General features: G+C 46.8%; 1 protein-coding gene across 2 annotated transcripts in view; it reads right to left on the reverse strand.

The window, feature by feature from the left end:
• Positions 1 to 15,548, reverse strand: part of TESC (tescalcin) — a 61,534-nt gene that overhangs the window by 36,952 nt on the left and 9,034 nt on the right. For both annotated transcript variants that reach the window (XM_021922999.2, XM_003907219.3), the window contains exon 2: positions 392 to 461. In XM_021922999.2, coding sequence (XP_021778691.1) covers positions 392 to 461 — 70 coding nt within the window. The remainder of the gene's footprint in view (positions 1 to 391; positions 462 to 15,548) is intronic.

A 15,548-nucleotide genomic window follows, 5' to 3' on the forward strand; every position in this document is an offset into this window, starting at 1 on the left:
TTGGGCACAGTGGCTCATGCCTGTAATTCCAGCACTTTGGGAGGCCGAGGTGGGTGGATCACAAGGTCAGGAGATGGAGACCATCCTAACACGGTGAAAGCCCGTCCCTACTAAAAATACAAAAAATTAGCCAGGTATGGTGGCAGGCGCCTGTAGTCCCAGCTACAGGAGGCTGAGGCAGGAGAATGGCATGAACCCAGGAGGCAGAGCTTGCAGTGAGCCGAGATGGCGCCTCTGCACTCCAGCCTGGGCGACAGAGCGAGACTCCATCTCCAAAGAAAGAAAAAACTACCACCCTCCCCCTACCACTCAGCACTCAAGGAAAGAAACAGGACAAGAAATTTGCAAGGGCATGGCCCCACCCAGCACCCAAACCCACTGCCGACCTTACCGAATGGTAGGCTGGTCTCCACTCAGCTGCTTAAATCTCCGATGGAGCTGCTCAATCTGATCTGATGAGACTGAGAAGTGGGGAAAGAGAGAAAAACAAGACAGAAGAAAACATCACTGACTGTCAGAGGGAGGCTGTAGGTATTCCTCTGCCCCATCCCCACCGGCTGCCGCACCCCTTCTCAAAGCGTCTCCCACCATGGCAAAAGTGAGTGCCAGGTGAAGCAGCAGAAAGGATTTCCCATTCTTCCCAGAAACACAGCTCTGCAGTGATCAGTTCCAACTGCCTTAGTAATAATAATACAACTATTACTAATAGCCCCAGAGACAGGGCAGTCATGAAGCAGGCCATTCTCCCAGCCTCTGACCTTCCCTAGCCCACTAAAGAGAAACTTTGCTTTCTGTGGCAGGGTTTCACTTCCATCACTCAGGCTGGAATACACTGGCATGATCAGCATCACGGATCACTGCAGCCTCTACCTCCTGGGCTCCAGAGATCCTCCCACCTCAGCCTCCTGGGTAGCTGCAACTACAGGCATGCGTCACTATGCCCGGCTAATTTTTGTTTATTTGTTTTAGAGAGACAGGGTTTCACCATGTTGCCCAGGCTGGTCTCAAACTCCTGGACTCAAGCAATCTGCCCGCCTCGGCCTCCCAAGGTGCTGAGATTGCAGGCATGAGCCACCAGGCCCAGTCAAGAGAAAATTGCATCTGGTTGTCTGACCCTTCCTCTTCCACTCCAGAAGATGAGTTTTATCCTAGCTGAGAAAGGGGCTTTGTATAGTCACAGACTCGGAGTCAGATGAGTAGCGAGAGGAAATAAGGGTTCAGGCTGGTGTTGGACGTGATCTGGGAAACCTATACTGAGAAATGTATGGAGAATCTGGTGGAGCAAAGAAATGGAAGGACTCCAATCTGGGTGACAGGGTAAGACCCTGTCTCTAAAAAATGCACCATATTAAACAATGATCTGCATTTCTCACTTCATTACCAAAACGACTCAGTAAGTGAGTGGATATTATCTCAGGTTTTTTGTTTGTTTGTTTGTTTGTTTGGAGACAGAGTCACACTCCATCACCCAGGCTGGAATGCAGTGGTGCAATCTCAGCTCACTGCCACCTCTGCCTCCGTGTTCCAGTGATTCTCGTGCCCCGGCCTCCCAAGTAGCTGGGATTACAGGCACACACCACCACGCCCAGCTAGTTTTTGTATGTTTAGTAGCGACAGGGTTTCACCATGCTGGCCAGGCTGGTCTTGAACTCCTGACCTTGAGTGATCCGCCCACCTCAGCCTCCCAAACTGCTGGGATTACAGGTGTGAACCATCACACCCGGCCTTTATCTCAGTTTTATAAGTTGAAAACTGCAGCTCAGAGAGCACTTAAGATCCCACAACACACAGAGGCAGAGCTGGGACTGAACTCTGAGTCTGTGCGACCCCAAAGCCAGCCTTCACCACGAAGTAATATTGCCTGTCTGCCCGGAGTACCTTGGCGCTCAAGGCCTTTAGGTCTGGTTCCTGGGGACTATACAGTTCACGCAAACTTTTCCAAAACACGGGCTGGACTAGGGAGATGTGACCTCCCACCTCAATCCTCCCAGCATTCCCTACCCCTAAACCCTGTTTTGCTCCCATTACAAAGACAGTTAATTTCTGGGGTCAACTGGTCACCTCACTTCCTACTCATTGTTTTTTGGCCTCAGGCTCTTCAAGAATCAACAGCTCAGTATTCTCAAGCATCTCCAGCAGTTCATTAAGGCTGCCAACCCGGACTGAGGGCTCCCTACTTCCTGTGGGCATAGCTCCAATGATTAGCTCATCTCTTCCTCCCAACACTCTAGGAGGGGGCTGTATCCTCTTGTTACAGATGTAGCCACTGACACTTGGAACGGTGAGGTGAATCATCAAAGTGCAATTTCTACCTTTCTGCAGGAAAATATGGCCATTTATATCATAGGTATGTCAGCAAGGACACTGGCATACTTCATGGCCTAGCAATTCCACTCCTAGGTAAATACACAAATAATGCATGCTTCGGTTTACCCAAGCATGCGTACAAAGATGTCATGGTGGTGCCATTGGAATTGCCCTAAACTGGAAACTACCCACATGCCCAACAATGGCAGAGTAGAGTGCTAATGTGTAGTATAGTCAAGCAATGGAATAGCACACAGCAACGAAAATGAACAATATAGATAATCACAGACAAAAGCAGCCAGACAGGAAAGTGTACATACTTTATGATCCTATTTGCATAAAGTTCAAAAACAGGCAAAACTCAACTACAATGTCAGAGGTCAAGATAGTGGCTGCTCTTAAGGGAGGCATTGTAGATGACGCTAACATTGTAAATGACTTTTGGAGGATGAGATGAGGAGGAGTGACTTGAATGGAGTGTAAAGGGGAATTCTGGGTACTAGGAATGTTCCATTTCTAGACCTCCATACACTTGACATAGTTGTGTGCTCGGAAACCTCAAAGAACTGTCTGTATGCTTATGAGTGATGCACTGCTCTGGATGTGTACTAGATCACAACAAAACATTTACAAAAAAAAAAAGTGTTGGTCTTCCCTGACTAAAGGAGATCTGGGAAGAAAAAAGAAAAATGAATAAAAAATTTAAAAAAATTGTAATTCCACTTGGCAGAAATGTATCCTAAAATAATAGACACAACAGGTACAAAAATATGAATACATAAATGTGTTCAACTTTGCACTCTTTAAAATGGCTTAAAATTCGACTTGCCCTAAGTGACTATCAAAAGCAGATTGGGGCCAGGTGCAGTGACTCACGCCTGTAATCCCAGCACTTTGGGAGGCTGAGGTGGGCAGATCACTTGAGGTCAGGAGTTTGAGACCTGACCAACATGACGAAACCCCGGCTCTACTAAAAATACAAAGATGAGCCAGGCGTGGTGGTAGGTACCTGTAATCCCAGCTATTCGGGAGGCTGAACCAGGAGAATCGCTTGAGCCCGGGAGGCGGAGGTTGCAGTGAGCTGAGATCGTGCCACTGCACTCCAGCATTGGCAACAGAACGAGACTGCCGGAAAAAAAAAAAAAAAAAAAAAGCAATGCAAAAAACAGATTGGTTGAACACTTTTTGGTATGGTTAGCCAATTTTTTAAGTATACCGCCTTTAGAGTGCAAGAGGGAGGAAAAAAATTTTTTTTTAGGTATACTGCCTTTAATAGTGACAGTTGTGTATTTGCATAGAAATACATTCCACATACACTGCCTAAAAACAGCTTGCTACCAAGAAAGCGCAACTCTATGTTGTGGAAAAGACATAAAAATATACAACTGTGTTTAAGTAATTTAAAAATCCTAGTTATTTTCCCTGAAATAATAATTAATCATTTCTCATCTCAATACCTGGATGAAAGACTGTTTTGCTTTTGGTTCATCTATATTTTCCAATTTTTCTCTAATGTACAATGTACATGTATTCATCTTGGAATGAAGATTTTCAGCCTACAACATGATCCCATCTGGATGGCTGAGAGATCTCATAAATACTGCGATTAATGAATCATCACTGGCTGAGTCATGTCCCAGGCACACATCATCTTCTTCAGTTCCTTCCATGACCCTGTGAGGGACCTACTATTCCCGCTTTACAGAAGAACAAACTGAGGCTCAGCAGGGATGTAACTTGCTCAAGGTCACTGACCTTGATGGAGGCAGACCCACAATTTGAACTCAGCCTGTCTGGCAGAAAACATGTAGTTCTGTGTTGTTGTTGTTGTTGTTGTTTTTGTCTGTCTCCCTTTGTATGATCACTTAACCCCCAAACCACACTGATCTGATGATAAATAATGATTAGAAATTACAGCTAAACAAGTGCACCTAAACAACCACTATTAAAGATGAGTTATGGCTGGGCGTGGTGGCTCACGCCTGTAATCCCAGCACTTTGGGAGGCTGAGGTGGGTGGATCACTTGAGGTCAGGAGTTGGAGACAAATTCATAGGAACAGAAAGTGTAACAGTGGTTGCCTGAGGCCAGGGAGGGGAGGGGCTGGAGAGGGAGAACAGGGAGACACCGCTAATGGGCACCAGAGTTTCTTTTGGAGAGAGATAAAAATGTTCTAAAATTATATTGTTTTGATGGTTGCATAACCCTGTGATTATACTAAAACTATGGGGTTCAATTTAAATGGTGAATCTCATGATGTGTGAATTATATCTCAATAAAGCCATTTAAAAAACAAATTACTGAATAATCATAACAACAAGGGCAGACATTAACACATTAACTAAGCATTGCCATTTTCTGGCCTCTGTGTTCAACTGTACTTGGATAAGCCTGGGCTGCTACAACCCTCTCCTTCAATTCTGTTAGGTAGGTATGATTCTACGCCAATTCTAGAGATGAGAACTCCGGGATGTGCCCAAGGTCCCACAGCTAGGAAGAGGTATATAAATCATCCTAGATCAAGTTTATCTAATAGTTTCCAGTTAACTGCATCCAAAGTGCTTTGCAAGGCTGGGTGCAGTGGCTCACACCTGTAATCCAGCACTTTGGGAGGCTGAGGTAGGCAGATCACTTGAGGCCAGGAGTTTGAGACCTGCCTGGCCAACATGGTGAAACCCCATCTCTACTAAAAATGCAAAAATTAACCAGGCGTGGTGGTGCACACCTGTAACCCCAGCTACTTGGGAGGTTGAGGCAGGAGAATCACTCGAACCCGGGAGGCAGAGGTTGCGGTGAGCTGAGATTGTACCACTGCACTCCAGCCTGGGTGATGGGAGGGGGGAAGTACAAGCACACACATGCAAACTCACATACACATACTCCCTCTGTCCTGCCTGATTGAAAGCAAAGGATTAGGAAGACAACCTCCCACCTCTGGGACCCTCTTTTTGACACCCAAATCCCTGGAGCCAAGGGCTCAGCTCACAGCTCAGGCAAGACTCTTCTGGCACAGTGACTGAGAGAAAGGATGATTTCTGAAGTCTCAGGAACTGACTTTCAGAACACCCCAGGCCCTAGCAGGTGGAGCTGGTCTAACCCGATGTGCCTGGTGAGCTGCTTCCTCCTAACCGCACCTCCCACCCCAACCCCCGCCCCCACCCCCGGGGTTAACCCTGGGCCCCCAACAGGGCCCCTCGAATAAGCACCTGATGCATGTCTGCCTGCATCAGGGCCCCAAAGCCCACAGAAGGACCTGTCTTTCCCTCAAGGGCTCCTGGGTTGGAAGCTTTTCCAGTTTTCTTGCTCCTCACCTCTGAGCCCTTCTCCAGGGCCCTGAGGTCACAGTTGCCATGGGGATGATGGGCCGAGATTGGCCTTGGTTCCTGGCAGCTGGACCTCTTTATTTCTGGTTTTAGATTTCAACCTGAGGGAAATGCACACCAGTCCATGGGGCTGGTGGGAGTTTAACTGGCCTAATCTTTTGGGGATGGAGGTGAACTGTCACTTACTATTGAAAACTTCAACATGAAAGAACACACCTGCCCGTCCAAGTGGCTGCTAAGCCCTTGAAGGTGGTGAGCCCAGACTGAGGTGTGGTGAGCCCAGACTGACGTGTGCTGAAGTGGAAACCACACACCAGCCGGCGAAGACTAAGTACAAAAAAGAACGTAGACGACTGCAATAACTTTTGATATTGATTATATGGTAAAGTGATATTTTAAATATAATGGGCTAAATAAAATACACTATTAAAATTCATCTCACCATTAATTTCTTTACTCGCCTTAATTAGAAAATCTAGAATTACATTACATAATGTAATTACATTACAGCTACTAGAGAATTTACCATGATTACACCTCACATTATTATTTGTGTTGGGCAGCGCAGGTATATACCCTTTGAACCAGAACTTGATCCCCAGGAACAAACCCTGAGGAATTAAGACAGGCATATAAAGCTGAACATACCAGGGTAATCATGGTTGCCTATCTAGAGCAGTAAGAAATTGGGGGGCCGAGTGTGGTGGCTCATTCCTTTAATCCCAGCACTTTGGGAGGCCGAGGCTGGTGGATCACCTGAGGTCAGGAGTTTGAGACCAGCGTGGCCAACGTGGTGAAACCCCATCTCTACTAAAAATACAAAAATTAGCTGGGTGTGGTGGTGCATGCCTGTAATCCCAGCTACTCAGGAGGCTGAGGCAGGAGAATCATTTGAACCTGGGACAGAAGTTGCAGTGAGCTGAGATCGTGCCACTGTACTCCAGCCTGGGCAACAAGAGCAAAAACTCTGTCTCAAAAAAAAAAAAAAGAAAAAAGAAAAAAAGAAATTGGGGAAATGGGCCAGGTGTGGTGGCTTATGGCTGTAATCCCAGCACTCTGGGAAGCTGAAGTGGGAGGATCACTTGAGCCCAAGAGTTCAAGACCAGCCTGGGCAACACAGGGAGATCCCATCATACAAAAAAAAAAAAAAAAAAATCAAAAAATTAGCTGGGCGAGGACTAGTGAGGCTCAGGTGGGAGGATCACTTAAGCCTGGGAAGTTGAGGTTGCAGTGAGCCAAGATTATACTCCAGTGTAAGCAACAGAGCAAGGGGCTGTCTCAAAACAAAAAGAAAAGAAATTGGCTGGGCACAGTGGCTCAAGCCTGTAATCCCAACATTTTGGGAGGCTGAGGCAGGTGGATCACCTGAGGTCAGGAGTTCTAGACCAGCCTGGCCAATATGGTAAAACCCTGTCTCTACTAAAAATACAAAAATTAGCCGGGCACGGTGGCAGGCACCTGTAATCCCAGCTACTCAGGGGGCTGAGGCAGGAGAATCGCTTGAACCTGGGAGGCAGAGGTTGCAGTGAGCCGAGATCATGCTATCACACTCCAGCTTGGGGGACAAGAGCGAGACTTTGTCTCAAAAAAAAAAAAAAAAAAAAAAGTTGGGGGAAATGCTGAGCCACAGAAAACGAGACAGATTAGTCCTGGTACATCCTAAAGTTGGAATACCACACAGTCTTTATAAGTATTTTTTAAATATTGTGGGGCATCGGAAAATGTCATATGGCATGTTGTTGCATGGAAAATCCAACAGACTAAGATCTCATTTACACACAGAAGTTCATATTGATACACGCACGTGCACAAGAAAAAATAGGAAAGGGTATATAACAAAATAATAGTAGTTGTTTTCAGATGGTAGAATTACAGAACATTTCGCTCCTCTCCTCCCTTTGACCCTAAATTTGGTTATTTGTCCCTTAACTTTTCTGCAATTTACGGAGATTAGTTGTATAATTGTATTTGGGTTAATTTTTTTTTTTTGAGATGGAGTCTTGCTCTGTCGCCCAGGCTGGAGTGAGTGGCACGATCTCCACTCACTGCAAGCTCCGCCTCCCGGGTTCACGCTATTATCCTGCCTCAGCCTCCTGAGTAGCTAGGACTACAGGTGCCCCCCACCATGCCCAGCTAATTTTTTTGTATTTTTAGTAGAGACGGAATTTCACCGTGTTAGCCAGGATGGTCTCGATCTCCTGACCTCATGATCCGCCTGTCTCGGCCTCCCAAAGTACTGGGATTACAGGCGTGAGCCACCTTGCCCGGCTGGTTAAAAATTTTTTAACCATGATGACTACAATGACAAATAAAAGAAAGAATAGATGTTGATGAGGCTGTAGAAAAACTGAAACTCTCATACATTTACTAGCGGGGATTTAAATGGTACAACTACTGTGGAAAACAGTTGGGTAGTTCCTCAATTAATTAAACATAGAATTACCACGTAATCCAGCAATTCTACTCCAAAACAATTCTTTTTTTTTGGAAACAGAGTCTCGCTCTGTTGCTGAGGCTGGAGTACAGTGGTGCATTCTCAGCTCACTGCAACCTCTGCCTCCTGGGTTCAGATGATTCTCCTGCCTGAGCCTTCCAAGTAGCTGGGTGGCATGCACCAGCACTCTTGATTAATTTTTGTATTTTTAGTAGAGATGGGGTTTCACCATGTTAGCCGTGCTGGCCTGGAACTCCTGACCTGAGGTGATCCACCCGCCTCGGCCTCCCAAAGTGCTGGGATTACAGGCATGAGCCACTGCACCCGGCCAATTCCATTTATACCCAAGAGAAAAGAAAATGTACGTCCACACCAGAAACCTGTAACCAATGTTCAAAGCAGCACTGTTCATAAGTACCAAGAGGTGGAAACAATCCAAACATCCATCAGCAAAGGAATGGGTGAATAAAATGTGACACATCCAGATGACAGATTATTATTCAGCAAAAAAAAAAAAAAAAAAAAGAAATGAAACATTGGTAAATGAAAAGAAATGAAGCCAGACATACAGGGCCACATGGTATATGATCCCATTTATATGAAGTGCCCTGAACAGACAAATCTAGTGAGACAGAAAGTAGATTGATGGTTGCCAGGGACTGAAGGGTGTTGGGGGAATGAGAAGTGACTGCCAATGGGTATTCTTTTGGGGGTGATAAGTTGTTCTAGAATTAGGTAGTGGTGGCCAGGCACTGTGGCTCACACCTGTAATCCCAGCACTTTGGGAGGCTGAGGCGGGTGGATCATTTGAGGTCAGGAGTTCGAGACTAGCTAGGCCAACATGAGACCCCGTCTCTACTGAAAATACAGAAATTAACCAAATGTGTTGACAGGCACCTGTAGTCCTGGTGCTGGGGAGGCTGAGGCAGGAGAATTGTTTGAACCCAGGAGGTAGAGGTTGCAGTGAGCTGAGATAGCACCACTGAACTCCAGCCTGGGTGACAGAGCAAGCCTCCATCTCAAAAAAAAAAAAAAAAAAGAATCAGACAGTGGTGATGTATGACTTTGTGAATATATTGAAAGCTACAGAACTGTATACTTTTAAACGGTGAATGTCATGAGCTGTGAATTAGGTGTCAATGTAAAAACTGTTTAACCTTGGGTATGAAGGGGCAATAGAAGCCAATTCCTTCCTCAGATGCTGTCAAGGTGGGATTGAGAATTTCAGTGTCTCCAGGGTCAGAAAGGCATTACATGAGAGAAGGGGCCTGTGTAGGCATGAACTGGAGCCCCACCCTGTCGAAGGGGCTGCCATGGGAGGCCAGATTTTCCCCTTTCATTAAGAGGAGGCAGAAATCCGCTGGGTTAAAAAATACTGGCAATTGACTGCAAAGGGTTCTGAATGCTGGGTTAGGCGCATTGCCTGCCTGGCCATCAGGCTGTGGGGACCTGCTTACACCCTGCTGTGCTAAGCAACCCATCACCAGTGGGAGCAGAGCCACGCAGGGTAGGGGGTCAAGGACAATGGTCCAGAACAGGGAGGATAGAAGGGGCCCAGAGGCAGAGGAGCAGGCCTGAAATCCCTCCTGGAGTCCAGCCTCCTCTCCCTGACTCAGGAGGGAAGAGAATGTCAGCACATGCTCCCATCCATTTTGGGCACCAGGACTCTGTGAGCCTGTAGTCCCAGGACCCAGGGGAGGGGCATGCACACCACTGCCTGCTCTTCCCACAACCCCTGCGGGCCCCGGGAGTGTGTGGGCCCTGAGAGACACCCCCGAGGCCCCATCTGTGCTTGCATGGCCCTCTGAGCACCTCTGGTTTGCTAGGTGCTTGCTAGAGGCCAGGGAAGCAGACGCAAAAAGCGCGGCCCCATTCTGCTGGAAATGCACATCCCCTCGCCAGGATCTAGGACGGTAAACACTGCTTTAGCTGGCCAAGGGGCACCAGGGTTGCAGTGGAGGTTCTAGGCCATGGGGATGGGAGTAGGAGGTGATGCCCAATGGGGTTGTGGGGTGGGGTGGACGGTGCTGGCAGAGGGCATAGCCTCGGCAGAGGCAGAGCAGGCAGGGCTCAGGGAGCCTCGGGCTCTTCAACGTGGGTGGACGACAGGCAGGGAATGAAGCAGCTGGGGTGGTGGGAGTATAAAGGCCTCATCCATCAGGCCAGGGCATTTGAACTTGCCCCGAGTCTACAGAGGACGCCAAGCCAGGGAACGAGATCCCGAAGTGCCTGTCAATAGACAGGGTGGGTGTGGATGAGACAGAGATGGCAGGTGCAGCAGCCCAGGGTGAGGGTGGGGAAGGGGGAAGGTGTAAGGGCTCAGGACAAGGCCCTGCTGGAAGAAGCAAGCACAGCTGAGTGCCTTCTCGCGTGCCCCAGGGACTCCCCAAGCCACCCTGCCTCCCACTGGCCCCACCAGCTGTGCCAGCCTGGACACCAGCCCCAGGACACCAAGAGGCATCACTGGGAATGTCTTGGTGACTTCCAAGACCCCCAGCACTCTCCTGCTTGCCGCCTCTTGAAGGATTGGCCAGGACTCAACCCAAACATTGGGGAAATCCCGGAATACAGAGGTGAGCCAAGCCGGATGGAAAGGTGAGCTCCTGACAGCATTGCCGGGGGAGGCTGCTGTGAGTCTCTGCTACACATCCCACTCAGTTGTCATCCTGAGCTCCGGAGGCTGCTTCCTCCTCTGTGATACAGAGGTGACAAGACCTCCTCCCTCGTGAGGTTGTTCACACCATGAAAAACCACCACAAGCTATTCACGATCGCAACCACCAACGTGGCAACCACCCAATGTCCACCAACTGGTGAGTGCAAAACCAAAACGGGTATATCCAGGTGATGAGATGTTATAAACACAACACAAAGGGAGGCAGCCCTGTCACACTCCAAGAAGGGATACCGCTAGATATACAAGGCCTGCCTGCTGCAGGATGCCATTTACATGAAATGCCCCAGACAGGCAGATCCGCACAGGCAGAATGCAGATTAGTGGTCACCAGGGGCTGGGAGAGGAGGAAATGGGGAGTGACTGCTAATGGATATGAGGTTTCTTGGAGGGCAATGAAAATGCTCTAGAAATAGATGTGGTGGTGTTTTCATATCATTGTGAATGTACTTAATGCCACTGAATTGTACACTTTATTTTATTTTTCAATAGGGATTGGGTTTCACCATGTTGGCCAGGCTGGTCTTGAACTCCTGACCTTAAGTGATCTGGCCACCTCAGCCTCCCAAAGTGCTGGGATTACAGGCGTGAGCCACTGCACCTGGCCTGAATTGTATACTTTAAAATGGTTACAATGTAACTTTTTTGGGGGGGTCTCTCACCCTGTCACCCAGGTGGATGGAGTGCAGTGGCACAATCACGGCTCACAGCAGCCTCAAACTCCTAGACTCAAGTGATCCTCCTGCCTCAGCCTCCCGAGTAGCTGGGACTACAGGTGCACACCACAGCATCCAGCTAATTTTTAAAAGTTTTCTTTTGTAGAGACAGAGTCTTGCTATGTTGCCCAGGCTGGTCTCAAACTCCTGGCCTCAAGTGATTCTTCCACCTCACTCTCCCGAAGTGCTGAGATTACAGGTGTGAGCCACAGTGCCCAACCTAAAATGGTAAATTTTATGTTACATGAATTTTGCATCAATTTTTAAAAAGATCATGCACACCTTTAGCACAAGATCTGGAGGGAGACATAGGAGATGCAGGAGACGCTGGGGTTGCCGGGACTGTTATTATTGTCCCCTAAGTAATCCCATGATACCATCGTGGCTGTTCAGCTGGATCTAGGCTCACCAGGGACACAGCAACTTGCATGCCTCCTGTGGCTACAGCCAAAACAATGACTAACCCTGGGCCTTGGGAGGGAGACAGGAAGGGACATCCTCCTTAGCCTTGCAGGGACCACTCCACAGGGGACTACCCTCTCACGCCTGGCACACACAGGGTGCTTCATGATGCTGGATGCCAGTTTCTCTCCTTCACTGGCATTTTCCTTGGATGCCATGTGCTAACCTCGTATACATCATAGATCACTCTTAGCTGCTGGGATGTTAAAATTAACCAAAGATGCATTTGGGTGCACTTGGCCTTGAGAAGGAAGCTCTCAAATCTCTCAATTCTGTCCTTCAGAGCAGCAGCAGCAGCAGCTCGAAGATTAATTGCTGGCATTTATGCAGCACCTTAATACCCTTTTCACGCCAACTTCGACCCACTTTGTAAGCGTGAAAGCCAAGGAATTCCTGGTAAGAGCTGCCGCAGGCCCACGTCAGCAGTGTTTACTTCAACCTCGGATACCAAGGGTCCTGTCAGGATCTCCGCGGGTTTTTTCCTACCCTGAATGAATCCTCCAATTCTCAGGATTGAAGGGGAAGCTGGGACAGAGTGAATTGACTTTAGAATCTACTCTTCTCTCATGAGCAGTAAGGCAACTGAGAAAGCTGTCAGAGTGGGTGCTCGTGACTTTAAAAATCGCAGTCTGTTTTGCTCATCTATGTTCCCTTCCTACAGCTATGCTCTGTTCTTTACCATGCGCCTTATAGCAGTAATAATAACCACCATATGTTTTAGCTGGGCATGCTGGTGCACGTCTGTCATCCCAGCTACTTGGGAGGCTGAGGCAGGAGAATTGCTTGAACCTGGGAGGTGGTGGTTGCAGTGAGCCGAGATCGCACCATTGCACTCCAGCTTGGGTGACAGAGTGAGACTCTGTCTCAATAAATAAATTATAATAACCCCCATGTGTTAACATTTACCCAGAGGCTAGGACTGAGCCAAAGGCCTGGAATTATCTTATTCAGTCCTCACTTTTAGGGTGCCTCCCTTTAGGGCTGTGCCACCCTTTTAGGGTGGTAATCACACTCATTTTATAGATAAAGAAACTGAGTCTCAGAGAGGCTAAGTCACTCCCTGAAGGTCACACAGCTAGGAGCAGCAGAACTGCGACTCAGACCGAGGTTCATGACTTTAGATTCTATTTGCATAGCCATTGGCTAGGCTGTATGCCCAAACTGAGGAGGGATGGAACAATAATACCATTTATGTAATTAGAGAAAATACATATCATTTATGTAATTAGAGAAAAATTTCTCCATTTTAATAAAAAGACTAAAGATGATGAAGGGGAAAAAAAGCAACAGTGAATCAGGAGAGATTTTGAGAGTGGGCGAGTGGGCGTCTTTCGGAGCATCTAAGAAGCAGGTTTTCACAGCCTTCCAGAACTATCTTCAGTTCCAGATTTATTCTGAGGCCAAATCAAGCAGAAACAGGCTTATCTAAGGCACAAGGCTGGCCAGGCACAGTGGCTCACACCTATAATCCCAGAGCTTTGGGAGACTGAGGCGGGTGCATCACTTGAGGCCAGGAGTTTGAGACCAGCCTGGCCAACATGGCAAAACCCCATTTCCACTAAAAATACAAAAATTAGCCAGGCATGGTGGCGCATGCCTGTAATCCCAGCTACTCAGGAGGCTGAGGCACAAGAATCACTTGAACCTGGGAGGCACAGGTTGCAGTGAGCCGAGATTGTGCCACTGCACTCCAGCCTGGGCAACAGAGCGAGACTCTCTCTCTCAAAAAAAGAAAAAACAGTACAAGGCTTACTTCAGTAGGACACTTGGATCAGGAATTCCAGGTCCTGCCACTCGGAGCTAATACAGATTCTGCCTTCCATTACAAACACTGGATAAAACAAGAAACAAATGTAATGCCCAGCTAAATGGAAGGAAAGGGCAATACCCAAGTGCCGGGGCAAGGAGGAGACTGGGAACCAACAGGGTTAGTGACAGACGATGCTGAGGTAGCCCAGGTGTTAGAGTGGTTTCAGGCTCCAACAGCTAAGGGTGGGGGCTTCAAGTCCACTGAGTGACAGAAGAGGTCTTGGGTCTGCATGAACTGGAGCTGTGCTCCCTCTAAAAAGCTGAAATACAAAAGGCTGCCTCTGTACATCAGGTGGGTCAGAAAAAACATTCCCCACTGGCCCACAGAATAATAAGAAAGCCATCTCTGCTAGGGAGATGGCAGGGGAAAGGGGAAAGAGCAGGCTTCTGCAATGAATCCAAAGTCTAAGACCGAGCCACACACTCGTGAAAAATCCAAGCCTCTGTGGGGCAGGAAACCCAAACCAAGGAGTTAATGTGAAAAGTGTTTCCAGACTGGTGAAAACCTTGAGATACCTAGCACAAGAAATGCAAATGCACTGTGTAAGGCTCTTTTAAAACCCAAGGCACACAGGTATCCTGTGGGGCAGTAGGGGGAAGGGCTGATGGGAGTCGGGCAAAAGCCCAAAGACGAGCTCATAATCAAAAACCAAACCATACAAGCAAATGAACCATGATACAGGAGAATCAGCAGACACAATTAACAAAAGGAATAGCACTCCCAGAAGGCAAAACAGAAGAGACTATATAGTAGGCTTTAAATTATTACAAACAATGGGAGAACAGTACCCTATGAAAAAGAGGTGAATATGAAAACTATATAGCACTTATAAACATTTTTTTACAAGTCATTGAAATTTTTTTGAAATTGAATAGGTTAAGGCAGCAAGGTGGTAATAGATGAAGAGAGAATTAGTGAACTGGAAGATGGATCTAAGGAAATGACCCAGCATATGGCACAGAGAAATAAAAAGAAAATATGAAAGAAAGATTAAGAGGCATTCAGACAGAATGAGATGAACCAACATTTTTCTAATAGGAATTACTAATGGAGAAGATAAAGAGAAAGGGGAAAGAAAATATTTTCATAATGGAAGATATGAACTTTCTTTAGAATCAAACAACATAAACCATTCCCAGGATAAATAAAAATAAATTCACACCTAGACATTGCATGTACAAAACACCAATGACAAAAATATTAAAACAGGGAAAAGGGAAAATAGGTTTCTGCAAAGAAATGTCAATTAGACTGACAGCTGATTTCTCAACAGCAACAAGACCAAAAATGAATCGCTGGAAAAAAAAAAATATCCAGCAACCTTACATTTTATACCCAGCCAAATGTTCATTCATGCATGCCTGCAAAATAACAATATTTTCAAAGTTTGCAACTCACAGAGCCTCACTGAAAATTCTATGGAAAGATGCATTAAATAAGAAAACTATATTCATAAGGAAGACTGGTTGCAAGAATTAATAGTGTCTGCATAAAATAATAATGAACATGTAGGTTCTTAAATACTATGGAGTGATACAAATTAAAATACATTAAGGTCCCCAATTATGAGCACAAGGGCAGAGATGGTGATTAAGTTTAGGCATGTCCAAGATAGCAGACATATAAAAAATGAATTACTAAAAAAAACTTATAGCATGCCCTTTAAAAGAAGATACGTAGCCAGCTCCTGAAATGATTAGTAACCGCCAATAACTCTCAAGCACTGAGGATGGGTCAAGAGCTTTGCCCAAATTCTACCTAATCCTTGCAACATTCGGTGACACAGGTTCTGTTTTTGCTCTCATTTTACAGGTGAGGAAACTG

The sequence above is a fragment of the Papio anubis genome, chromosome 9 (assembly GCF_008728515.1).
Source record: "Papio anubis isolate 15944 chromosome 9, Panubis1.0, whole genome shotgun sequence".
Classification (NCBI taxonomy): domain Eukaryota; kingdom Metazoa; phylum Chordata; class Mammalia; order Primates; family Cercopithecidae; genus Papio; species Papio anubis.